Source organism: Xiphophorus hellerii, chromosome 12 (genome assembly GCF_003331165.1).
Source record: "Xiphophorus hellerii strain 12219 chromosome 12, Xiphophorus_hellerii-4.1, whole genome shotgun sequence".
Lineage (NCBI taxonomy): Eukaryota > Metazoa > Chordata > Actinopteri > Cyprinodontiformes > Poeciliidae > Xiphophorus > Xiphophorus hellerii.
Window position 1 is genome coordinate 18,468,394 of NC_045683.1, and position 27,285 is coordinate 18,495,678.

Here is a 27,285-nt window from a genome sequence, read left to right on the forward strand (position 1 = left end):
TTTTGAATCATAGAGGACACAGCACTGTCTCTGCCCACTACTGTACACTGCTTTTCTGATGGCATACATTTTTCACTAAAGGTGTGTAATACTGCATATTTTGGTATCAATTCAATACCAAAATCAAAATGGTATCACTGATACAAATACCGATTCCAATACTTTTTTATTTAAGTTTGATATATCATGAAACTTCTGACTTTGAGGTGTTTTTGTGTTTTTTTTCCTTTGAGTTATTTAGTGTGAACCTAGGACAAAATTTGGACAAAGTTTATAACATTTTAACATGAGTTTTGTGCATTTTTCCTGAATAAACAAATTAAAAAATATTATCAAAACAAAAGCTTTTTTTGAGGTTGGGTTGAGAAACAGCAATAAAAAATTAAATAAAAAATTTCAGACCCATAAACTTTTGTTTTTTATTACAATTCCTTGATGATGATGATGATGATAATAATAATAATAATAATAATAATAATAATAATAATAATAATAATAATAACAATACTACAATGATTATATAATAATAGATATTATTATATAATAATAGTAATTATTATATTAGAATAATATAATAATACTGACGATTATTATTATAAATATAATAATACATATTATAAATATAACACATATATTTATTATAAACATAATAATAAGCATTGTTATTACACAAACAAGAAGAAGGCGAAATGTATTATTTATCTTTTTTTTTTCACGTTCACTTCCGACTTCGTCGAGGATGACGTATGCGGAAGTGCCGCCAAAACCGCCTTCGTCATTAATTTTGAAAACATGTAGCGACAGAAGTGTCAACTGCGAAATTTATTTCGTACTTACATATTTCGTTTCTTTTTGTTTTTGTTCGCATCAAAAGGGTAACAGAAAGCCCCACTGAACTGCAAGTATTAATATTTATAGAGCTTGATAAGTTAACACGATCCAACTCGTTGTCAGAACAGTGGCAGAAAAAACCGATTCAGGATGGAGAATGGAGTTGGATCTACTAAAGAGAATAACCTCCTGTCCAGAATGGCGCTCAATGACAACAAGGCTGGGATGGAGGGACTTGACAGGGACAAGATCAACAGGATCATTATGGAGGCGTCAAAGGTAGGACACATTTCTGCTACCAGAGATACTCCATGTATTCACATTCACTGAGAGCTATACACCTGAGATTATGTAACTAACTTCGATATGCGTCATAAAAGTTGAGCACATAAATAGAAAGCTGCAGTTTGCTATGGATCATTTGAGCGGAGAGATTCAGACATCGTTTTTACTCCACTGTCCCTATTTATAACAAAAAATGCCCCAATGGTTTGTACATAGTCTAGAAAAGTGTGAAATTTTGTGTTATTAATAAAAATGGAAAAATAAAATACAAAACGGAACAAAATTTGTAATTCCACATTATATTTTTTTCCCAGTATCTGAAAGTTCCGTCCATCTGTCCATCCTTCTCATGTTTCTTCCCAGGTTCTGTAGCTAAAGGGGGGCAGTTGTAGAAAAACCGTCACCCTCATGAAGTTTTGCATTCAGATTTTACAGTCACTGAAAAGGAACTGAAGAGCAAACCATTTAAGTTAGGAAAAACATTGAACTTTCACTTGGAAAAACGTGTGGGAACGTTGCATGCTGTTGTAAATGTCTACAGAACTAAGACAACTCCTCTTTGCTGATTGCCTTTTTCTTGCAGGGATCCAGATTTTATGAAAACGAGATGAAGAAAGAGCAGCAGGTGAACCAGCGAATTGAGAAAATGATGCACCAAAAGGCTCAGATCACAGAGCAACTCCTACAGAAAGCACAAGCACAGGTTAGACATCATAGATAACTTAGTTGTAGAATTATTTAAATCCAACGAATTAGTAAATAAAAAATTACAAAAAATCTCTGTGTAGGTGGAAAAGATGGCCTCTGAGCTTGAGAAAGGTCGTGATCTGAGCAGAGTAATTGTGCATGTGGACATGGATGCCTTCTACGCGGCTGTAGAGATGAGAGACTGCCCCGAGCTGAAGGACAAACCCATGGCTGTAGGATCTATGAGCATGCTGGTGGGTTAGGATGTCGAAGAAACAATTTTCTTGCTAGTATTGGCGGAGTAGAACAAATATGGTTTTGCTCCCATTTATCTAAAGCCAGAATTCTTTTTTTGTTTTAACTTCTTAACTGGTTTCCAGTCCTGTAGCAAAGTCCTGTAATTTTAACTACAACTTGCAAAGTTCTTGAGATAAATATACACATTTAAAATCACTAAGCTACATAATGTATTTATTTTTTTTAAGAAAGCAATGGTGAAAAACTATTATTGTTATGAGAATGCCTTGGGGAAGCTTTTCTTTAGTAGAGCGACGGAAGATGTTTCAGAGTTGACGGGAACATTGGTGGGGCTAAATCCAGGAGAAGACTGGAGTAATGAAACCTTCATAATGTTAAAGTTATTTACTTTTTTTAATTTTCAGTCAACATCAAATTATCATGCCAGGAAATATGGAGTCCGAGCAGCCATGCCTGGCTTCATTGCAAAGAAACTCTGCCCCAGCCTGGTCATCGTTCCTCTTAACTTTGACAAATACAAAGCTGTGAGTGAGGAGGTAAGATCAAAAACAGACACAAAAAAACCCAACAATTTCCACACTGGACTTTTGCAACCTTTGAGGAGGTGATCATCTTTTTTATCTTTCAGATTAGGGAGATTTTTGCTGAATACGATCCTAACTTTCAGCCAATGAGCCTGGATGAAGCCTACTTAGATTTTACAGATCACCTGGAGCAGAGACAGAGTTGTCCAGAGTCCTCACTTACGCACCGCTACAGATCCAGGAGCAACACGCATGCAGGCATGCACGCATTACATAATAATACTGAGATGATAGACGGGTGCATCTCAGTAAATTTAAATATTACTAAAAAGATAATTTATTTCTGTAATCCACTTTTTTTTCGATTTAAAAAAGTGAAGCTCATGTTTTCTACATAGATTTATTAGATACAGAGTAACACACTTCAAATGTCTCTTTTAATTTTTGATGATTATAGCTTACAGCTAATAACAAGTTTTCTAGGGGAAACTTTGTACTCTGGAAAACTGTGTGTGGATTCTCTATTTGGTCAGGGCTCCTTTTGCATTAATTACTGCACCATTGCAGGCTGTGGCTCATCTAAAGGGGTCGAGGTTTCTTCAGTTCATAGGTTTTCCTTCATCTCAATTTTCCACTTAATTTGTTTGGATGCAGCACTTTGTAGCAATGAACTTTTTTGGGACTTGCCTCCCTTGTGGAGTGTGTCGGTAACTGTCTTTTTGACACGCCTGAGTATGTAAGACACAACGTAGCATTTCTGGCATAAAAATGATCCTGTTTTGCTTGTCTTATGTGATATTCGACGAGATCTTCAGTAGCTGTAAGTCAATTATCAAAATCAACACAAATAAGTAATTGAAATGTATCCCCCTGTGCTATGAATTTATTTAAAACACAAAGGTCACTTTTTCAAATGAACTACTCAAATAAAATAACTTTTTAGATGCGCCTTAATAATGATTTGTGATGAATATATTTTATAAACCTGGAACCCTCATCTCTTCCTTACAGCTGACATGCAGATCGAGTCTGATCAGACAGACGAAGGGACAGACCTCTCCCCAGTCCTGTTTGAGGACAGTCCGGTCTTCTCCGAAGGGGATGCCGGTGGTCCCTTCGAACAGTTCGGGACATCTGTTGAGGAGGCCGTGAGAGAAATGCGCTTCCGCATTGAGCAGAAGACTACGTTGACTGCCAGCGCAGGTGAGAGGGAAGAAATCACTAAATCAAATTAGTGTTTTTTTTTTTTTTTTAATGCATCTTATCACAATATGAGTGCAAAAAAGAATAAAGTTTAGTTTAATCAGTTCTACTTCTTCCAGACTTAATCAAAGCAATTGAAATAATAAATGTATTAATTGGTATTTGTTACATTCTCTAGGAATTGCTCCAAACATGATGCTTGCCAAGGTGTGCAGCGACAAGAACAAGCCGAACGGGCAGTACAGACTGCCCCCCACCAGAGAGGCCGTCATGGACTTCATCCAGAAACTTCCTGTTCGAAAAGTAAAGCACAAATGACCCAAAGTTTTATGTCAACATATGCGAGAGAACATGTTAAACGTTTCTGCTCTGAACCTCTCTAACTAGTGTCAATTCATTGTGATCGTGTTGTTGACACATCACTCTAGATGAGATCAATGATGCATCGCTGTTACTTTCCATGAAACAGACATGGATTTTTTTGTCTTATCAGTTACCTGATATTTAGTCAGGTTTTTTGACACTAGAAGGATCTGTTTGGTCCTTAAATATGTTTATGCTCGGGCAGGTCTTTAGTTAAAGTATTTACCCCTCAGATTTTAAGCTTCTAGATTCTGTCCTAGATATTAGATAATGGACTACAATCGGAGGGTATTCACATCCATAGACACCATGTAATATTTTTAGCTCTGAATGTGGATATTCAAAGGCTAGAAAAGGTCATAGCTAAATATTAATGTCTGAAAAGCCTTCTGACCATAGCACATCATAATTTAGAGTTTATAGCTGGATCAGGGTGTTTGTTTGATAAAAAGCTGGGAGTTGAGGCTCACAGATCTTGCAGATTTCCCAGCAGAACTGTAAAAGAGTACAGAATGACTCAACGCTGAAATCTAGGCTAAGACTGTGCAATATGCTTGCTCAGGTTTGTGGCATTGGGAAGGTGAGTGAGAAAATGCTGAATGCGCTGGGCATCACCACCTGTTCAGATCTCAGCAGGCAGATGGCGCTGTTGTCCTTGTTGTTCTCCGAGACGTCTTGGCATCACTTCATCCAGATTTCTCTGGGTTTGAGCTCCACACATATACCCAGGTATTGTGCCGTATTTAATGCAGTTCAACACAGACCAAAAAAAATCATTTGATGCAAAACAAGAAGAGCTCATTCTCCCTGTTCTTGGTTCCTTATAGACATGAAGAAAGAAAAAGCATGAGCACTGAAAGGTTTGTTTTCAAGTGTGCATCTACATCATGAGTGCAGTGCAAGTATACTATTTGTGTCATTTGATTTTTAACTCTGATTTTTGTTGACAGGACATTTAAAGAACTGAGTAAACCTGAGGAGCAGTTTTCTTTATGCAGAGAGCTGTGTGATGATCTGGCAGAAGACTTAAAGAAAGAAGCCCTGAAGGTATGAAATAAGAGCTTGTGTTTTGTAGTTTCCATGTGGAGAAAAAGGTTGTTTGGTTTCTGCACTCATTATTGGGCCCAGACTGGGTAAAGATCTGTAAAACGCCTTAAAATAAATCAAGATTTTATTGCAGAAAAATAATCTGGCAATTAAAAAACTAATAAATAAATAGGCCTCTCTGGCATATTTTCTTCTTATAAAAAAAGCAGAAGTTATATAAAAGTATTTCAGATCAATAATAATGTAAGAACACTTTTCTCTGGAATATGTGATTGTCTCAGAAGGAGCAAGGATCACCGGATTTAAACACAAGTAGAAATGTTAACTTGACACACATGAATATAGATTCATATTGGTAAGAAAACGATGTCCTATTCTTGCCCTTCCAAGGATCACCTTGACTCTCTGCTGAATTTCATGCATTATCCTTAACCTGTCCATTTCCTTTTGAATCGATAGAGGAGGAAGTCGAGGTCTCAGTACAACCATCACCCCCCTGCCTGAGTCCCTTGATAGCAGGAGAAAATGGAGGCCATTAATGAGACAGCAGGGGCAACTATCAGCCTAGGAAGCATCCCCCCTGGAGATGATCACATGACTATGAAAACTGACAAAATGCACAAAGACAGATCAGTCAATGATATGCCACATTACGCAGATTTCCATCTCCCTTTTATTTCCAGCCTCTTGGGAACAGACCTATTGATTATTGGGAAATCAGAGAGAAACATGCTGTTTTAGTGCGTTTTCTGCTTTTACTTTCTGTTTTGTTAAGGGTAAGACGGTGACTCTGAAGATCAAGAACGTGAACTTTGAGGTGAAAACCAGAGCACAGACGCTCCCGTACGCCGTGGCCACAGTGGAGGACATCTTTGCTGTCGCTAAAGACTTACTGAAAATGGAAATAGAAAATGAAAGCCCCCAGCCGCTCCGACTGAGACTCATGGGTAAGTTCATTCAACATTACAAAAAGGCACATCTATTACCAATAAATTTAAATGAACCATCCTGAGCTGCACATTACCTTGCAAAAGTACTCAAAGCTCAAAGATGTCTGAGTACTTTTTTAGGATTTAACCACAAAATTTAATGTGCATTGTTGAACTTAAATTTTGATTTTATGGATGAGTGGAGCTCAGAAAGTCGTTGCTGAAATAAACCCAGGAGAAGTCCAACTTACAGTTTGCTGCATCACAGGTAGGAGACAAAGCAAAAATGTGGAGCAAACTTTTGTGCTCTGGTCAGATATCAAAACTAACTTTTTGGGCAACATGCAAAATGTGGATAGAATCTAAAATTATCCATTGGCTTGATTTAAATAAAAAATCTGAGCTAAGAAGAATGGGCAAAACCGTCAATTTGGAGATGTGGAAGGAGATGAACCCCAAAAAGACTTGCAGCTGTAAACGCAGCAGAAAGAGGTTAAAGTACTGAAACAAGGAGATGAATAGGAATGCAAACATTTTCTTAAATGTATCCCTTTTCCTTCTATGTCATAGTTCTGCACTACTTTGTGTTGGTTTGCAACATAAAATCCTATTAAAACACATTAAACAGTGGTTGTGACATTATGTGGAAAAAATTCAGAGTTCACAAATACATTTTCAAGGCATTGGACCTGGCATTGCTTCCAAAGATTTAAATATTTTGCCTTTGTGCTTGCAGGTGTTCGAATATCTGCCTTCGTTAGCTCAGATGAGAAAACACCGATGCAGAAAAGCATCATTAGCTTTCTCCAACCGGGCAAGACAGACCGCAGTCGCTCTTCCCCAATAATGCATCAAAAGCCGGAAGTTGGGAACTTGTGCAATCACTCAGTCCAAACCTCACAGCTTGCAGATGATCCCCCAATACAGGATGGCCAGAAACAAAACAAGGTTTTTTGGAGGAGTAAGCAGAGGCCCACTGGTGAGGAACCACAGCAGTCGTTCTTTGAAAGAGCTCATGCCAAAAGACTAGAACTCCAGGCTGCAAAGCCAAGTCCACCAGATGAAGGATGTGAGGGATATGTTCCCGTGGTTACCTCTAACAATGGTACAGAGTCATTGAAACAAGCAAACACAGACGACTGCACTGTTCAGGATCTTTGTGAGAATGAATTGGCTTCACCCGTGCAACCTCATGCATCCACGTCAGGCTGTGGGACTCTCACAGAAACCTTCACATGTCCCGTGTGCTTCACAAAAGTGAAGACAACCGATCTGAATGTCTTCAACAGGCATATAGACTCGTGCCTCAGTGAATGCTGCGAGGAGAGAAGACGAAGCCTCAGGCTCCTGAGTCAGACCTGGATCCAGAAAACGACCATCGAAAATCTGTAGTTGTGACCCAACAGGAGAAGCCGTGTGACCTTAAAAACGAGGCGTCGGCAAGCAGTGGAGAGTTGGACTTATGCAGAGTATTACCTCAAGAAGGCCAACAAACTTTAAAGAACAATTTGGTTTCACTGATTAAAGTTGACAAGAAGCCTGTGGCGTTACAGCAGCAGTCATCCCTCAGTAGAAGTCCTCTCCTGACTTGCCCCGTATGTCAGCAGACCCAAGACACGGACGACCTCGCCATCTTCAACCACCATGTTGATCTCTGTCTCAACCAGGAGGTCCTACATGAACTCGGAGGACAGACGGCCTTTACTGGAAAACCATCTGCTGTTAAAAATAGCTTCAACATGGGTAAGTGTGTGTCCTTTACTTCACGTCTCATTAGTATCAGCTTTATTGATCAAATGTGAGCGTCATTTAATTCTAGGTTTTCAGAACGTTATGGAATGATCCGTTCTTACCTGCCTCTATTAACATGTAACATCTACAAAACACAAAGTACGAAAAATAAGTACAACCTTTAAGTTGCAATGGGTTTTAAGAAAACCAAAAATCATTGAAAAACGTTAAATCACTTATATAAAATATGATCAAAGCATGTGTATTTATGTCTCTCTTAATATTTTATATAAATTTAAGTGTTAGCTAGAACACTTAAATTTGTTCTATGTTTGTTTTTTAAATATAAAATGCATCAATAAAACATTTTTTGATGCAGGATACATGTCAAATGCATCCTGCATCAAAAAATGTTTTATGAAAAAGTGAAAAGGTAAAACTGGTCAGCAGCAGAGAGAGACATATGCTCCTCTTTATCTACTGAAAGGTTCATTTTGTTCAGCAGCTTCCTAGATAATCAATTAACCGCTAGTTGAGCTCTGGTGTTTGTCATTTGCTTCTTTATAGGTCTTAAGAAACAGTGATGTTAAAAATGTCCATAACCTATAAGCAGCACCCTGAAGAAGCATTGTCTAGTTTCAAAGGGCTCTCAGTGACCTGTGACCCTGTTATTTACCGACTGTGGCACTGTATGAGAAGTTCTTATTGATCCCGACTGAGGAAGGACATCTCATTTCACCCCATGACCCCCCACTGGCCCTGGCCTCTGAAATGGCTAAATCACTTTCTATCCTATCTATCTGCAACAATGAACCGAAGCCTGGTTTCCTCTTAAACGATCCTGCTTCTGGAAGTGTGGGCTTTATGTTGCTGGAGATGTGTTACACATGGCTGTTTTTTCATTGAAGAGATCAGAGGAGTTCCTTTTCTCTTCCATGTAACTAACTGGTTGTGTGTCTCTGCTTGTAGACAGTGGACATCCCCTGCCAAGACAAGCAAGTAAAGGCAAAAGCAAAAGGTGAGGCAGTTTGTTTTTCTATATGCTATCCTCATGTCTTTGAAGTTTCTTGCATTTTGTCATACTATAAGCATTCTTGAATGCTTTTAATTTTGTTTCTATGTAAGATACCAGCACAAAACAACATAATTGGGGCCATGAAAGGAAAATTTTACGTAAATGAAAACGAGATAGGCAAGGCTTGTACCTTTCACGTTTCATTGTAGTAACAACTTTAACTCTTCTGATCTAAACCATTCCATTACAGCTCCAGATGTGTGTTTTGGACTTTTGTTATGCTTGAAGATGCACATCCACCTCATTCTCAGAGTCTTTTTCAGCCTTAAGCAGATATTCTATTTGAATTTCCCTGTGTTTAGTTCCATTCATTTTCCCATCATTTTCTGAGTAATAGGGGCTGTACGCAAATGCATGTCACAGATTTCAGATTTTAATTAGTTTTGCTTCTTTTTACATATGCAGCTAACCCTTGACTGGGACTCCTGAACGTGTTTACGAGCCAAATGTTTTGCTTTTTCACCTGCCGTCTATATTACTGTTGGAAATACAATTTAAAAAATATTTTTTCTTTCACTTCACATTCATGTATAATGCATAGAATCCCTATAAAATACAGTGAAGTTGATGATTATAACATGACAAAAAGTGCAAGATCGATACTGAATATAATTTCCTTCACAAGTGCCATAGTAACAACCATTTCCTGTGCATTCACCTCTTGTCTTAGACGAGACACGCCGTCCTCTCCTCCATCTAAAAAAGCCAAAACCCTTGGACTTTGCAACACCATCGACAAGTTCTTCAGGTGACAGTAGCCGTGAGGAAAATATCAGTACTGCAGTCAAGAGACACCTGGCTCTTCCAGTCTGAGGGTTTTATGTTGACTAGTTTTATTCATGCCAGGGCCTGAGCAGCTCCACACACACAAGGACACATATTTACCTTTCTGCTGCGACACAAAGCTGAGCACTTGCACTGATTAACTGCTTTTAAGCCGTAAGCAAAAGTAAAGGTGACAAGAAGTAGTTTAATTGCAGAAAAGTAAGGATTTTTAAATGACTCTGAAGTTTTCTGATTCCAAATTATTTTATTTTTCAATGAAGATAGATAGATAAAAACTTTAATAATTATTATAATGTTATAATAATAATAATGTTATATTGTATAAGTATGGTAATTTAAAGATGAAGATATTTGCTACCTATTCTATCTCTAAGTTATTTTTCTTCTATTTTCATCATTTATTGTTGTATTTCTTTCAATTAATAAAAATTGAAATGTCACTGTTGAAATCATTGCTCATTCATTCTCCATTAGCTACTGCTGTTTTAGCAAGGAGGTGGGAATTCAGATTGCTGCGTCCAAAGAATATTCATGGAAAGTTGAGCGGAAGGAAAAAACGTGGTAGATAAAAGTACTCAAGTAACAGGAATAAGAACACATGTGAGAGAATTTTGAGGTAAAGATCAATCAAGAGTTTGGGAAAATTCTCTAGTCTTGGACTGGAGCAGGTCTTGTAGCGTCATATTTATCCTGGACCTGGACTACAAATATCACTTTCCATGTATCTTGGTGCCTTTAAAACAGATGCAACATCTAAAGTTTTTTTTACCTGGGCCAACAAGAAAAAAAGACAGTAGTGCTGCTCCTTTGCAAGCGTAGGCTTGCATTTGGATGTGTTGTCTGCAGTAAGCCAAAGTTATTACTATTAGAAATAGAAGGCCTTAAAAAACAGCCTGTTGTGTTTAATGATTCTGTGTAATTTTGCTTTTTGAATAGAATCACTGAAATAAATTTCAATATTTTAATTTATTGAAACTAACATATCAGCCCAAATGATATGAAAACGAGCATTTAGTTGATCTATGCAAATCCTGCACAAAAGTCAACAAAATGCTGAGCATTACATTGTTATGCTTTTAGTGGATGGTAAATACTGTGGTTCTGCCACCCATTAGTCATATACACAGCTGAGGCAAATAATGTTAAATATTATCAGCTGACTTTTTGTGGGTGTGAGCAGCGAAAGCAAACATGGATCAACCTTTAGAAAACAAGTGAACGCTTCCGTTTAAAGTCCTGCTGTTTTTCTCCAGACTGTGAAGCTGGGTAAAACGGTTTGCCTGAACTTTTACAAAGACCTTATTCATATTAAGTTAAAATGGAGAGGAGAGTTTTGTCTGTGAGGACGAAGATAAAGGATAATTGTCCCAAGAAGGAAAAGCTGGACCTCCCAAAGTGGATGCAACGGGATAATTTCAGGGGACTGAAAAAGCACTCAGACAGAGATACTGATGATGAGAGTTTTGACACCATTGAGATGTGTGAGTATTGCACCAGCAAGCAGAAAAACTGGAAAATAAAAAGGTGTGAGAGTCAACATGGCCTTAACAGTATTTATTTAATTTTAAATCAAATGTCTCTCCATGCATGGCTCTGGACATGCTTTCATAGCATTGTGTGTTCTGGAAGCTCAAACATGTTGATGAGGGATTTGATCAGAAGATCATAGAAGAAGCAGTAAAGACGGACATTTGCATTTTCATTAAATTTCCTTTCATAAATTGTCACATGTTACGTAGATGTATTTATCTAAAGTTAAGGACAAAGGAACAGGATGAATTTCTGACAAGTTTGTGGTAAAATAACGTATAGTTTGTGTGAAGTCTCCTGTTGTGTTGAGCAGTACTCGACACCGAGAAGCAGTTTATGGAAGCAGCAAAGAGGAATGATCTGAAAACCATGAAGTATCTTGGAAAAAGTCTGAACGTCAACGCAAAGAACGTGGTGGGTAGAAAAAGTAGCGAGGTCTTTTTGATTTTGAGGGACATAAATAAAGTATCATCAAGAATAGCGTTTGGCAGAAACTTTCCACAACGAAGCAGTAACGTGATCTGTAACTGCAAAACAGCACCACAGGACAGCCCTTCACTACGCAGTAGCAGGCAAAAACAAGGAAGCAACTCAGTTCCTTCTGCAGCGCAGGGTCAAAGTGGACCAAAAAGACAAGGTGAGAGGGTTGGAAATGTTTTTTTTTTAAAAAAAAAGAACAATAGGTTACATATCTAAGTATAATTTTGTGTTCTGGTTATGGCAGTATGGCATGGCACCCATTCATCTAGCTGCCTGGTTTGGCAGCTTGGAGATCCTGAAATTACTGGTGCAGGCTGGGGCTGAGCAGAAGGTTGAAAATGAGGTAAAAAAAATATGATGAGATTCTCTGACTTACACAGAATACACACATGTTCCTAATTTAACGTATATAGCAATAAGAAAGGTGAGGTGTGTACATTTTGTAAAAACTAGCTACTCAGATTTTTTTCTTCTTCAGGACGGACTGAACATCATGCACTGCGCTGCCATCAACAACCACACTGAAATTGTAGAGTATATTATCAATGATATGCAGATGAAAGAATTAAACAAGGAGGATCAGGTATATGTTTTATTAGAAAATAGACTTACCTCATTATGAAACACAGCATATTTATAAAGTGCATCCGGAAAATGAGGAATCATTTAGTTCAGTTGCATTCAGTGCTTTTAAATTTACATCTGCATCAGTTAGTGAGTCTGATGAACCTGAAATACATTTATTTGTCCCACTAGTTTTCTTAACATTTGCATCATTTAACTAATGTGTAATACTGCAATATGGAAGCCTTTTACTACAAAAACAACCAAACTTTACAATCATTACAGTCAGTCTATGCAACATTTATGCAGCAAAGTGATTGCAGTGATCATTTTTTACTTTCAAAAGATTTTGTTCTCAGTTGAATTATGCAGAACATGTGAAAAGTGTAACACATATCAGAAAGAATGATTTACCTTATCATCTTTAGTCACACAACTCTGTTGGTAAGGTTGTGGATTTTTTTTTAGATCCATTGTGTGTTGCTGTCCTCACCTGCATTTATTTCTCTGTATTCCAGTCAGGACATTGTCCTTTTGCACTGGCAGCAGAACATGGGAGCACTGAAATGTTAAAGATACTGACGGAGCCATACAACATGGCCACAATGAAGCCCAACAAGGTCTGTGTGTCTGAGCCACCTGTAGGATGTTGATGCATCTTGTTCCTAGTAAAACTAAGGCTGTTTATGTTCATGCGTGTCTTCATGCATATCTCTGTGTCACACCTGCAAAGAAGCTCAAAGTCAAACCCTCTTTGATGTGCTGCTGTTTCCCTCCCCCCCTTCTGGCAGAGAGGGGACACTCCCCTGCACTTAGCTGCCAGGAACGGCCACTTGGACGCCGTCCAGCTGCTGCTGCAGACCTTTGATTCTCGGGATGAAGTCAATGTGGTAGACAATCAGAGTGAATGTTCTCTTTTTTCTTGGTTTTTGTGGATAATCCACTGCTGAACGTTAGTTCTACTTGGGATTAATCAAGACCGACGAAACACAGTCGTGTTCCTTCAACCACATACTGTGATCTAGCATCAACTTGAACTCTGACCTGTGGGTTGTAATGTGATTTCATGGTTCACAATTGCATAATAGACTGTCCAACTTGCTTCAACTTGCCTCAAGGTTGCTTTTCTAAGCACATTATACTAAATAACTAGTTGCTTTATCTTTGCTCCTGTGTTGCAGGATGGTGAGACAGCTTTGTACCAGGCGGCAGATAACAGTCAGGAAGAATGTGTCCTGGCCCTGCTGGAGGCCGGCTGTGACCCCAACATCCTCACAGTGGTACCGACAAATCTTAGATCAGAAGAATGATTTTTATTCTACTGCTATTCATTTCCTTATACTGTTTACAAAACATATACCTGCCTAAAATCTGCCAATAAGTCTGAACTCTTGTTCTTTGCAGGCCAAATGCAGCGCTCTCCATCCAGTCTCAGAAAGCGGAGACACGTCTCTTCTCCAACTCCTTTTAGAGTACAACGCCCATACAGATGTTCAAAACCAGGTGAGAAAACACAACCCAGCTGGGAATGGTACATTTCCTTCATCCTTCTCAGCATTGTTGAGTCTTACCTTGAATTATTTTTTTGGGGGTGGGGTAATATAAATAAATTTGTTTGCTCCAAGCAGCTGGAGGCTCCTCTCCATCTGGCAGTGAAGAACGGTCACATCCCTGTTATCCATTCTCTTGTAGCAGCAGGCTGCAACATTAATGTAGCCGACAAGGTAGAATCAACCTCACACAGACAAACAGCAGCACATTATGTGGCAAGGTCACAAACTTTCCCATATTAATTAGCAGAGATAATTTTCTTCTTTTGGGAAAGAAGAACATTTTTCCCTCAAACCTATTTTTCAGTAGGTTTGAGGGAAGGAGTGGGGAAGGAAATGGAAAAAGACAGATGAAAGAAAAGGACAGAAGGAGAAAACGAAAAAATCAGAAGAGTGCAGGTTAATAAGGATGGAAGAGTTAAGAGGAATATAAGAAATTAAAACAGGAAGGGAAGTGAGAAAAGAGTAAAGAATGGTAGGGAAACAAGAAGAAGCAAGAAATAAGGGAGAGAGGATTGAAATTATAAAATTAATAGCAAAAAGAATTAAGGAAAAAGTAAAATAATACTGATAGCTAATACAACATTTATTTGAGTTAACAGAGAATGAAGTGAAATATATATATATATATATATATATTTTCTATGCAATCGTCTGTATCTGGACTTTGAAAATACTTGAGTTATCCAGACAAAGTATGAACCCTGATAAGATGCCTTATGCTGTGTCCTGTTAGAGACTCCAGACTGCACTGCATCTCTCAGCGGAGCTCGGCAGGACTGAAGTTGTGGAAATGCTCCTAAAAGCTGGTGTGGATCTAGAAATCCGGGACAGAGTGAGAATACACACATACTTACAACACAAAATCACCTTAAGACAGTCTGACGTATCATGCATTTATGTCACAGCACAAGCAAAGTACATCAAAATAAAGAAAATTGTGTCAAAAATGACATAACTAATGTTGCTATTCTGATTTACTTTATCAATCTCATTTTCTGTGCTGGATTTGGAGTAGCAGGGTAAAACTGCTCTGGGTGTGGCAGCCAGAGCAAATGAGGTGATCATTGTGGACATGATCATTAAAGCAGGAAGATACTACAGCTGGAGAAAGGTGAGGGGGAAAAAAAAAATCCAAATATGCATGTTAGCTGATGCGGCTGTAGTGTTTATATGAGCTCCATGCCATCTTCAGGGTTTGAAATTCATCAGAAATGATTTATTTAGCACCAACACATCCTCAATTAGCTGCATTCCCTCTAATAACATTAAAGGATCCCATGTGAAAAATAAGAAACATTTGACAGGCAATTTACCACAAATGTAATTAAAGATATGCATGATTCACTAACATGATTGATTGCAGACATGCTTAGCTCTGACATTCATATTGCTAATCATTTGTTTTGGTGCTTTGCCAATAATCTCTTCCCATAGCGCTGTGTTTTCAGGGGCCAATGGCCTTTATCAGCCCTCTGACATGATTTAATTGCCCTTTCAGGCCAACCCTGAGCTTAATGAAAGCGTTCACAGTGAGCATCCGCTAACGTTTAAACTTGACCACCGGAATGAAACCAAGCAGCTCCGTTCTACTGCCTGGCGCCTAGCGTACGAGCTCCTGAAACCCGGAGACTGGAAAAGACTGGCAGAGAACTGGGCCTTCACTAAGGAGCAAGTGGCTGCTATTGAGGATCAGTGGACAGGTGCCACAAAAACCAACACACAGGACTTTAAAAACTAAAATCAGTTTTCATGTAATCACTGTTCAAGTTTCAAGTTCAATTCACAGAGCATTGACTATAAAATGACGTGATGTAACAGGAGTCCTATGCATTTTTACACATCATAATTCCATAGTTTTCCAGACTCATAGCCAGAGTGCTCTTTAGCTAATCTTTAAATGGACATAGAAAATATTCTAAACTAATACTTGTCTAATATTTCTAGGTCAGACTTTAAATAAAGGAGCAGATAAAAACCTCAAAATGTAAGGAAGTGAGTGAATGTCTGACAGCTGATTGGATAAAAGGATGAAAAAACTGGGACATGTGGACAGATGAATGAGTAGACAGATGAACTAATCAAACAGCGCGAAGGTTATAGTCAGTGGTTAGATGTATGATGAAGGGAATGAAGGTGAGATGCACTGAAAGTAGAAAGATAACAGGCAGAAAAGCATACATTGACAGATTTATGGATAGCTGAACGAAGGAACTGATGGATAGGTGAATGAAGGATTTCACACAAGGCATTTTAAGCCCTAGTTAACTACTGATCTTCATATCAGTGTATAAACGTGATGTGTTTGAGTGCAGCTGGTTAAAAACACTCATACAGCACATGGGCTGTATAAACTCAGCCCATGTGCTTATTTTTCCTACTTATTCAAATGCCAGACGACACAGGAACCCTGTAATCATAATACCTCCCTATTGAACTCACGGCTCTTGCTTCAAAACGTCTTGACAGGTTGACCAGCTTTCCTGACTCTAGACTGTTGTATTGTTTGGTTCCCAGGTCAGCACAGTTATAGAGAGCATGGCCACAGGATGCTGCTGATCTGGCTCCACAGGGAGGAGCTCGCTCAGACGAATCCTTCCAAACAACTCTACCAGGAACTCATCCTCACTGGGAACAGGAAGGCTGCTGGTACCTTCAACGTTTTGTCACAGAAGCCAACATGCATGTAAACATTGCTCTGTGCCGGTGTACAGTGTTCAATCAAATATTATTTCGTCTTGCAGATAAGATTCGGACGGAGGCAGAGAACACCAGCAAGAGTTGCTGCATTTCATGATCAATTTTGTTTACATAATTATCAACCATTGATTTCTGTAATAAGTTAGTGGTAAAAGCATTTATTTAGAAAATAGCAATGTGCTGCTGATCCGTAAAATATGACTTTGCATTAAGAAAGTAAGCAACCATTGCTGCTAGATTGTTTCTAAATCATGAATGGATGCACACAAATGATTTTATACAATAAAATCCACGTTCATAATGTGCATAATTTAAAAGCAAACATCTGAAATGAGGTAAAAGTCAATTTATAACCCTAGACTGTAAATAATAAGAAAACATTTCTACTAGTCTATCTGCTATGCCTTTACATAAATGAAAGCCAACAAAAAAAAAACAAACAACACAGAGGTAAATCTGTTGTAGGATATCAAACTTCATATGAATGTTTACAAGACAAATGAGGATTTTTGCATAAAATAAATTAAATGCTATCACTAAATTTAATGCACCAGGGGTGATCATTCCACTTCCTTGATTGAGTGGACGCTGCATGTGCTGGTGTGTGTTCGCGATGACGCTCTGCCTACAGCAGACGTGTGGCTCTGCTGGAGCGGCCGAGGAAACTTTGAAGCCAACGCCTGTCCAACTGTCAGCTGAAAGAACAGAGAGAGACACTTTACAGCTTCAAAAAGCTGGAGGCTATACTTAGTATACGCTTTTAAGTGCAGATCTCCACCACCTGTCATACCTGTGTAATAGGATGATGGCGTTCTACTACGACAGAGCTCATTGGTGGAGCTACTCCCATCACCTGAAGGCCGCCGTGTGGGACCTTACCGACATCAGATCGCGCAGTGATGCGAGCCGTCACAGTCTTTGAGGATTTCTGTTGACCTGCCGTCACAATCCGAGCACCAGACTGAAAGAACATGATAACAGCTGCTTTTAGAAAATAAAAGCATTTCTATGGATGTAACAAAGAGGGAAACCGCCAGTAAATGTTGGCAGGAAAGGTTATCTATTTTCGCTTAATCATATATTCCATTCCCATACATCTTTAAACATTTCTGACTTCCCCAGACTTCTTAGTCCTTCACAGCCATTTTAAAATATAAAATGGTTCAGTGTGTGTACTACACTGCTCAGTCCCTAAATATGGAACTGGAAAAAACAAAGACTTGAAGAAAGCAAGGAAAGAAAGAATGCAAGAATGACAGTAAAGAAAGAAAGAGAAAAAAGCGCAAGAAAGAAAGGACAAAAGAAAGGAAAGGAAGGAGGACAGAACAAAATAAGATGGAGAAATGAGGGAAGAATGTTAGGAAAAGAAAGGAACAAGACGAGGAAGGGCACAAGAAAAATGAAAAGAACGCCAAACAGAAGGATACAACATTTAGCCAAAGGGAATAAAGTTTGGAAATATAAATACTTTTCAAGCTCTTATTTCACTTTTCCATACTTATCCAGACCTGGAAAAACACGGACATAACATTTCATACTGTCCAGACTGAACTCTGACTCTATGCTGATGTGAAAGTGGACTTCCTTAAAACCTTAGGTCCCCTTGACCACGATCATGTTTCCGGCACTAACCTGTTTGTGGGTGCTTGCAATGCCCCCTAATGGGAGAGAGCTGTGCAAAACTGTGGTGAAAGGAAGCATCTCTTCCTGGGAGGTGGAGGCTCTGGGGCCAACCTATTGAAAATACAGAATATGCTAATTGTTTGGGATCATAAAGAAAAAAAAATGTCAAAGACCAACATAAACTAGTACAAACTTTACGTGCCGTCTTCCAGGAATTCCCTGTGTTTAGCTCCACTAGCTCTGAAACGGCCTCAATATTCCTGGTGGACAAAACAGACCCACAGCATGATGCTGCCACCACCATGTACTAACATTGTGGCGATGGGTGATGTGGATTTTTTCAAGCCAGCCAAACAGTTCAGTTTTGCTCTCACCATTTCAGATTTGTATTTGTAAAAAAAAATTAAAAACACTCATTACTTTTCTTTCATTTCACAGTTATCCACTGCTTTGTATCAATATATTTCATACAACTGAAGTTTGTGACTGTAGTGTAAATGAATATGTATAATGAAATCAAAAGCACATTGTTTGCGTGAAAACCTAGATAAGGTTAAAATTTGTGCACACTGGCTAATCTACGAACAAGAAAAAAAAAAAATGAATAAACTCACAAAAGTGTAAACAAAATGAGAAAATGAAAAGAAAGCTAGTCTAGTACATTATCAGTCTCTCACCATATCATCAGCTTCCCTTTGTGTAGGTTCAAGGCGTTCAAAGTGGACTGGACTAAACCTTTTCGAGGTAGTGGGAAACGGCTGATGCTTAGGTAACGTAGCTGATCCGCGCTCGTCCTGGCCAGGCGAAGGATCTACAAGAAAAACAGAAGGTGACATTATTGCTAAATAAATATATATATAAAAATTCAAACACCTGTGTAAGACTAATAGAGCCTAATTACTCTATGTGTCTATTCAGTTGGCAAAAGTGGCACATTATTGACAAGACCATGAAGAATCAGGACAGAGTATTACATTAGCAGCCTGCACTGACAGTAAGATAACAGCAAGCAAAACGCATTAAAGCCGAGACCAGATGGATGAGCAAAGGAACACGCTAGAACAAGCTGATAATAATGGAATCCACCTCCAGCCGCTTCAGCAGAATGGCTGCTTAATTTGGTAAATCCTGATATTTTTGTTACAGCGTGGTGTCACCGTTTGAAATATTGAACTAACAGGATGAAAATATTTAGAGATTCTGGATTGGGTCCCTGAGGTAAAGTGACATTGTGCAAGAGGAGACATCAAGTATTAGTATGACATCGAGTCTCCTCTTGCAAAGTACCAATAATGACATCCACTAATAAATACCTCAATTATATCCTTCTAATAAATGAGTTCAGGAGGAGACACTAGCCCCCTACTGTTATTCATGTCTTATTCACTCAAATGTCAGTACCACATAGCTGCACTGCTGGAGAGGTAGACCTCAAGTTTCTCTCAGTGTTGATGTCTGTGTCTAATCAATGCATCTCAGACACAAAGTTAACATTGGGACAAAGCATGCTGTGGAAGTTAGCGAGGACCACGTTTATTAGCACACTTGTTAATAAATGTGCATCAGCATAATTTCACACACAGAAAATAGAAAGTTTTTTTGTTAATATTTATGAGGTGTAGAAATACACTTCATTATTAAGTAATTGTTTTTAACAAAAGCAATGGTGGCAGAAGAATTAGTGCCTCTGATAATCAATTTTAAAACAAATGTAATTGAAGCACTTTTTTAATTTGCCCTTTGCTTTTTTTAAATTCTAGTAGTTTAAATAAACTAAATATTTAAACCAAATTCGATAAACGCTAACTGGTTGATCAGGAGTAATGCCCGGAAAAAAGCTTCCTCCGTTCAACCATCACAAACACAAACATGTGGATAATCATACATAAATCAGAGGTTTGATTTTTCAGTTTTTCCCCCCATGCGATGTTTTGCTACTTTAATAGAAATCCTTCAAACTGGGCCTGGCTGTGAATGTGCTGTTTCCGACGGTCCATATTACTGATTAGAAATATGTCAGGTAAGGGAATTTTGCTACAAACCATGTGGTTCCTGTGTGGATAGCTGCTCTGTTCGTGTTTCAGTGGACTGGAACATGTTGAGAGCCTCCATGTTGAGGGCACAGACGCCCCTCATGAAGGCTTTCTTCATAGACTCCTCATAGCGCTCTCGCTCAAAGTGTAGCCTCTGAATCTCTGCCTCAGACTTATCAAGAGCCTCGGATTGCTGTAGAAACAGACGGGTGAAGGCGGAAGGAAATCATAGGTTCTTAATTAATAAATCCGGTAAAAAAAAAACCTGAAGTTACTTTCAGTCAAAAGTCATGCTGGCAAAGACAGGAACACTGTCAACACTAATTTACATTTCCCGATGCTCCATTTCTCTTTCATTTAAGTCAGCTTTACAAAGCTCTAACACGCCAAATACTTATACAATTTAAAATGCCGTAAGTTTTGTTCACTCAGATGCTGAAATGAAATATATTTCTAATAAATGACTTCATAAATCTTAAGCTGTATGTTTAAAGAAGGAGTTGAATAAAATTGGTTAGCTTCATATGACAAAATTTTGTATAGAACACTGAGACCAACCATACATTTAGCTAAACAAAATCAGTGTTCTTTATTATTTTATTTACCTCTGCCAGCTTGGCCTCATATTCTGCGGACAGGTGGGAGCAGACCTCCTCAGCCCTGGAACGGCACGCTCGCTCCACCTTGGTCTTCCAGCGTTTTTGGACCAGACCATGCCAGCCCTGCCACACCTTCCTCTTCAGCTGCAAACTGTAGTGCTGCCGAGCCACCTGAACAGCATGAGCCTGCCAGCGGAGCACAGCTACATGAAATATTGACACGGTAATAATTGCACGTTTCATTTCTTCTCGGGCGGCTTGGGAACATTTTCCTATGCTGCAATTTGCCTGGTATGATTTTGATGTAGAAAAATAGTACATTTGTTCAATGTAGATTAAGGATGTTTAAAGTTACTGTGTCACTGCTGAGTAAATAGCTAGTGGAGAGGATAAAAATGTTCCATAAAGATTTAGAGGTGGTAGTTACAGTGCCGTGCAAAAGTATCTCTTTTGCTTGAACTCTTTAGATCTTGGTGTAACTGCAGACTTCGGTGTGTTTTATTAGGCTTTCATGTAGAGACAAATACAAAGTATAACTGTGGATAGGATGGAAAATTGGAAAGTGTTTTCAAATCACTTTAAATATACAAACAATGTAGTCTGCATTTGTGGTTAGTCCCCTTTGCTCTAAAATCTATAAATAAAATCTAGAGCAACTTATTGTTTTCTGAAGTTACTTGACTGGTAAATAGTCCTCCTACATCTATTGTTATTGACTGCTATGTCATGTTTTCCTTCCACTTCATGGTTATATGTTTTGACAAATTCAATAAAATCTATAAAAACCATTGAAGTTTGCTACTTTAATGTGGGAAAGACTGAATGTTTTCGCAAAGCACTGAATGTAGCTTTGTAGAAAACATTCTTTAACAATAATTTTGATTCAAATTCTAATAAATAATATACTTCATCCTTTAAGATTGGTATCCACTAAAATTTATTAGGGTTTTTTAAGATTTTTGTGGCACTAAAAGCTTTTATTGAGCTTTATCAGACAGTAAAGGGTTGGAGAGAGAAGACATGCTGCAAGGAGAGCTGTGTATGCAACTTTATCCACACAACAATTTAAGAAAAATAATCTCTGCAATAACAGAAGGGTGTGTGTGTGTGTGTTGGCTGGATTTCTACTAGGAAAATCCCTTAAGTCTCAAAGCAGGTAAGTTTCAAGCTTATAGGAATGCATACTTCTTCTTTAGCCTCAGCATGCTGGAGTCTCCAGTGTGTGAAGGTTTTCATCTTTTCCTGCTTCTCTTTCTGTCTCTCCAACACCTGGCTCAGATTTCTGATCACCTGCAAGAGGACACATCACACTATAAGCGTGCGAGTCTAAAAAGTTCACGGTATGTTCCTCATCTTCTTCATGATGACCATGCTAATCGGGTTAATGAATTAATGAAAAGCGTATCAAGGAAATGGAAGATTAAAAGATGATTGCTCTAGTTTGGGAAAATGTGTCAACCTCAAAAAAATCGTCTTGGTGCAATAAATTGCATCATTACTGAAGTGAAGTGTGTTTTGTTGTTTTCAGTCACAATCCATTTCTCACAAACTGTCACATAAAGGAAGCCGATCAATACAAATACCTCATCCTTTCTCTGGTTGGACGTCTCGTAGGTGCGCAGCAGCCCTTTCAGTGTATCGAGCTCTGACTTCAGGCCAGCCATTTGGACTGCATGCTTTTCCCCCTCCTTCTTCATCTCCATCCTGTGCCGCTCCATGAAGGCATACTTCCACTTCTGGAGCTCGGTTAGCACGTTTGACTGAACAGGAAACAAAGGGCAGGATGTTAACAGAAGGTGTTCAGATTCCTTTATGGGGCCGAGGTTTGTTAAATATACTGACGCATACTGAATTCTCCTTTAACTTGGGAAATATTTATTCTTTTGTTCAACACAATCACAAACTCATGCTGCCTTTCTTGATAAATGCCAATATTGTGATTTCACCTAACCAAGGACAAATAAAGCTTTCATTGGTTATAAGTGTGAAAGTAAAATAACAGCGTTTTGCTACTGGCCCATAAAAAGAGCCTTACTAAAACCTCATTTAATGGATCACAAGATCAGAATAGCGCTGGTTCTCTGTGCCTTTTCTCAGCACTGATTAGCAGCTGATTGGTTGTCACATGCTCTCCATGAATGAGCTGTACAACAGCTAAGGAAAAGGGCAGGGTGAATACATCCCCCTCATCTAAAGTACTTTCACCAGCAGACACTTGTATAGTTAAAAGGTCACCATTTCACAGTAGAAAGGAGCTGTCACCCTTTTCTGGAAAGTATCATTAAGACTCGGTCCCTTCATAAGCTAAGAGAGGGATTGTTCGCATTCCTTTTTTTCACCCTTTTAGTAAAGATTTAATATTGGCTAAATATATACTAAATACAAATATCTGGAGTTTTAAAATTGGTTATTTTGTCATGATTAGCCCTCAGTTTATAAAAAAAACTGAAAATAGCTATTTATTATATAATTTTTGATGGAGATAACAATGTCATCATTCTAATAGAATTTGAAATGCATCATGAGACTTTTGAGGCAAATTTCCAATCTCCAGTTTTTGTAAAGCTCTGAAACAGATATCAGTCACTTTTTCTTTCAAAGCAGGAATCCACACATTTCTTGCCAACATCCCTCAGTATTCTGTTCAGTTCTGGATCGGAGATCAGTGAAGTTATTGAACATTCTGTCAAGTGCATCTATTGATATTGATCATGTGTCTATCGGGACATATAATGCTATTGGTTTATTGTCCAGCCCTGCCTCCCACATTAAAACTTTCACACCAGATTGCCAATGTTAGAATACATCACAAAATGTTAGGCTAACATTGTGCAATAAATGTTCAAGTGTCAGGTTCATTAAAACTGAAAATCAGCTGATCCCTCGCTGCATAAATTTTAGTTTATTGCTGAACATCTTCCAGTCCATACTGAGAGTAGTTGTCACTTGAACCAAAGCAATTACAACTGAGCCATGTGTAACCCCTACTTAGCCACCCAACAAAATATTTTAGCTAAAGTTAAAAGACTGATGGATTATGGAAAGAAACTTCCATGGAAGAGGAACCAAACTAACCTTGAGGTTGTGGCTCCACGTATCCAGAATATTTTCCATTTTGCTAAGATTCTCGTCAGAGATAAACATCTCGGTGAAAGCACAATCATGGGACTCCTGGTTGTCTGAAGACTTGGATGCTGCCTGAAAATCCTCTGATGGCGCATTGGAGCGCACTGAAGTCTTGCTTGACGACGGACCTGCTGTCCTCTCAGCTGGAGGAAGAAATTACATATACTGAGAATATGCATCTACAGACATGTAGAAAAACTATAAGCAAATTCTCATCACAAAAAAAGTACCGTAACATTTTATGCATTTTTTCTTCAGCTTACCCTGAGAAAAGGCCTGTGACAATCTTATACTTCTGATGGAGAGCCTCTCATCTGCTTCAGGTTCTGGGAAATGGTTCACAAAGGATCAAAATTTACTGTTCATTAAACACACACTCACACACCCCCACACAAAAATCTCTATTAAAACTATTAATGTCATTGTGAAGGTGGAATTCTAAAAACAGAAGACAGTTTAAGAACAGGATAAGTGATGGCAAGAGTGCTGAATAAAAAGAGCACGGCTCTCTCCGTCCAAGAATGCATTTATGTCAATATCTTAATTAAATTCTGCAAGGAGAAACGAAAAAGCCTGCACTCTAAAGATCAGAGCGGGCAGAGTTCCAGGAGATCATTACTTATCAGCCTGTCTGCCTTCTGCATCGCCATGCGTAGCTCAGTGAAAGTTAGAGCACTAAACCTTCAATGAGAGATGGTACTGGGGAGGGGGGCTGATTGACTGTTTAAGAAGGGTTATTATACAGAAAGACTCAGAAAAGTAATGTGAGACACCAATATCTATTCTGTTACGGTGAACTGCAAGCTGAAAATGCAGAGTGCATGAAAACATACCGTTGCCATAGGTTGAGATGGGAAACCCTTTTTGAAACCTAATCATTAGATGGGGGCTAATGCTCAGTTTCTGCTAGAGAAATTGAAGGAAAATGCGTGCATGTGAACATTTTCCTTATACAGATCTTACCTTGTAGATGCTGTCCGCTTGGTTCATCTGTTCTCTGGGAACTTTGACCTTGACCAACAGTAAGCAGGTCATGTTTGGGGGTGATAACAGCATAGCGAAAGAGCTCCTCATACTCATCCTGTTGATTAAAACACACAAGCAAACAAATATCTATGAGACGTATGGAGGACCAAATTATTTGCTGCACATAAAGAACATTAGACTGGGTGACAAAGCAGCTTCTTGAACATGAAATCTAAACAAAAACTATGTGATCTAAAAATAGAAATCTATTTGTTTATTCCAATTGTGAAGAAAAATAATATCTAACTCTTGAAGAAATTTGCCTTAGTTTTACAGCTGACAATGCCTGTTTTGAGATGTGACCATTTATGCCAGTGTAAGGTTTCAGGGGTGGTAGACTATAGAGTCCTATTTCAAACATGAGGCATGGTTTAAATAGAAATTGCTACTGTCCCACAAAGCATGCCTCTAGATTAGCTTGCATTTTCAGCTACAGCAAAGGATTCTTTTAATCAACCTGAAGCTCAGAAGACACAGAGCTGCCCCGGTCTGAGTCTTTGGGGAGAACAGGACTGTCTTCATCCTCCTCTGATGACATCTAGGTTAAAATAAACAAACAATAATGACAATTTCATTACTTAGGAAAGTATTATGGGTTACTGACTAGTGAAAATAGATCATAAATTTTATATTTTTTTCAGCACCCATGCCATAATAAAAGGCAGTCTGATGACAAAGTAAAGGTCCTAACATAATAAAAGCATTAAACTCCACCATATACAGTAACTGTAAAAATAAATCCCCCATTTTTTATTCCAAGGCCAGATGAATTAAGACATAATCAGGTCTCTATCTGGTTTCTAAGCAGTTTCTTGAAGATACAATCCAGACTGTCACTGTCCCATGCAAATAGAAGCCCAAAGCATCACTCCTCCTCTACTATGCATAACCCGTTGGTTAAGAATTATTAGTGCCAAACAGAGAACTGTGTGTTTTGGTCAATCATTTCTGACTTGGTCCTTATTTTTTCTAAAGTGACAGTGACCTGAAAACCATGCAATTCATGATATACTGTACATATGCAACTCTCCAAACCAAAGTCTTGTTGCTTGGCTTTGTACTTGAATCTCTTCCAAACAAAGCAGGCAATACTATTTATGTTGTAAACATTAATCATTTAGCAAGCTAATTAAAGCTTATAGAGTCGAGGACAGTGTGAACTGATGCAGCTCCTTGTTTTTTTTGTGCCTTTAATCTTTGTAGTCTGAAATTGGGGTAAATTTTCTAGAGAGCCCACTCATTGACAACATATAATGTTCCTAAGTTTTGAATGATAGACGCCATCTAGTTAAGAAATGAGTCCTTATCCCATCCCGGACTGACAGGTAGAAACATTTGACTCTAAGATTAAAGCAGGAACTTGGCCAAGTTCCTGCTTTAATCTTCCTGATCAACAGTTTAAGGAGTGAATTTGATAACAATCTTCAGTTTGCAACTTTCTCTCCTAAGATCCTACGGTCTAGGGATGTACGTAGTTTTTCGCAAGTAGCTTCAACACTCGCTTTTTATTATTAAATCGTGACCGTGAACATTTCTGTGTTTTGTGTAGTTTGCTGAGAGGTCAGATACCTAATGGCTAAATAACTTCCAATCAAGTGTTTTGACACAAATTAAAAGTAATGTCAGCTGAAATATTCGCTATAAGGCCCAAGAAGCCAAAACAAAGGGCACCTGAATCATGAGATTTAAAGCAGATTTGTAGTTGAGATGAATAGGAAAATTAGCTAATGTTAAATCTGCATAACTCGAAGCACAATTCTGTAGCTTCTACAAAACAAGTTTAGCTAATAATGCTAGGACGTTTGGTCGGAAATCCCTTCTTGTTTCATTAAAGATTCAAGACAAAAAAAAACCTCTACCGTAATCTCAAACGAGTCGTCAGTTGGAAAGTGCTTGCTTTGCCGTTTCAAATAAACAGACTCCCAAACAACAACATCAGTGATTGGCTTATGCTTCTACAACTCCCGCAATCTCGGCTCTGGTTGGTTTAATTATTTCCAGGGTAACCATAAGCGGAAGAACGCTAGCTTCTGCTACTTTTAAAGGGGACTTGTTCAGTTAACGTGAAGTGTTGTGTACACAGGAGAAATGTTGGCAATATTATTAGCTTTACAATGGGTAGAAGACATAAAACCATTAAAAACAGTAATTTGTTCAGATTCAAGCTCTGCATTATTAAGTTTAAAATATAATCAATCAGATAGTAGGATGGACATTTTATTAGAAATATTTCACACATTATTCAGAATACAAAATATGGATTTGATAATTATATTTGTGTGGGTTCCAGCACATATTGGAGTAGAAGGAAATGGCAGATAAAATGGCAAAGTGG

The 27,285-nt window shown here is 38.4% G+C and overlaps 3 protein-coding genes across 7 annotated transcripts; 2 read left to right on the top strand and 1 right to left on the bottom strand.

The window, feature by feature from the left end:
• Positions 1-744: 744 nt before the first annotated feature.
• On the top strand, positions 745-9,786 carry polk (polymerase (DNA directed) kappa). Its single transcript, XM_032579460.1, is given in 16 exon segments — positions 745-1,110; positions 1,700-1,819; positions 1,905-2,057; positions 2,466-2,597; positions 2,690-2,837; positions 3,594-3,788; positions 3,967-4,091; positions 4,714-4,880; positions 4,979-5,011; positions 5,102-5,198; positions 5,974-6,145; positions 6,864-7,441; positions 7,443-7,475; positions 7,477-7,870; positions 8,828-8,876; positions 9,604-9,786. Coding segments are annotated over 16 exon segments (2,607 nt in total). The 5' UTR covers positions 745-981; the 3' UTR covers positions 9,686-9,786.
• A 1,150-nt stretch (positions 9,787-10,936) lies between these two features.
• ankdd1b (ankyrin repeat and death domain containing 1B) lies at positions 10,937-17,017 on the top strand. 4 transcript variants are annotated; one of them, XM_032579556.1, is made up of 15 exons: positions 10,939-11,200; positions 11,563-11,663; positions 11,788-11,886; positions 11,974-12,072; positions 12,208-12,312; positions 12,812-12,913; positions 13,085-13,183; positions 13,475-13,573; positions 13,698-13,796; positions 13,919-14,017; positions 14,580-14,678; positions 14,862-14,957; positions 15,345-15,546; positions 16,361-16,492; positions 16,588-17,017. In XM_032579556.1, the coding sequence occupies exons 1-15, from the start codon at positions 11,038-11,040 to the stop codon at positions 16,638-16,640; spliced, it is 1,647 nt and encodes a 548-aa protein (XP_032435447.1). In that variant the 5' UTR covers positions 10,939-11,037; the 3' UTR covers positions 16,641-17,017. The 4 variants fall into 4 exon arrangements, with proteins under 4 accessions (XP_032435449.1, XP_032435450.1, XP_032435447.1 ...); XM_032579557.1 differs by having other exon boundaries at positions 13,922-14,017; XM_032579558.1 differs by lacking the exon at positions 16,588-17,017 and having other exon boundaries at positions 10,937-11,200; positions 16,361-16,548.
• Positions 17,018-17,078: 61 nt separating this feature from the next.
• Positions 17,079-26,860, bottom strand: poc5 (POC5 centriolar protein homolog (Chlamydomonas)). 2 transcript variants are annotated; one of them, XM_032579554.1, is made up of 13 exons: positions 26,810-26,860; positions 25,408-25,488; positions 24,888-25,005; positions 24,188-24,250; positions 23,874-24,067; positions 22,382-22,558; positions 21,984-22,088; positions 20,805-20,984; positions 20,209-20,392; positions 18,844-18,977; positions 18,176-18,277; positions 17,334-17,504; positions 17,079-17,238 (listed from the first exon to the last, which is right to left on the bottom strand). In XM_032579554.1, exons 2-13 carry the CDS (start codon positions 25,486-25,488, stop codon positions 17,104-17,106), a joined length of 1,644 nt encoding a protein of 547 aa, XP_032435445.1. In that variant the 5' UTR covers positions 26,810-26,860; the 3' UTR covers positions 17,079-17,103. The 2 variants fall into 2 exon arrangements, with proteins under 2 accessions (XP_032435445.1, XP_032435444.1); XM_032579553.1 differs by lacking the exon at positions 26,810-26,860 and adding an exon at positions 26,622-26,772.
• Positions 26,861-27,285: the final 425 nt, after the last annotated feature.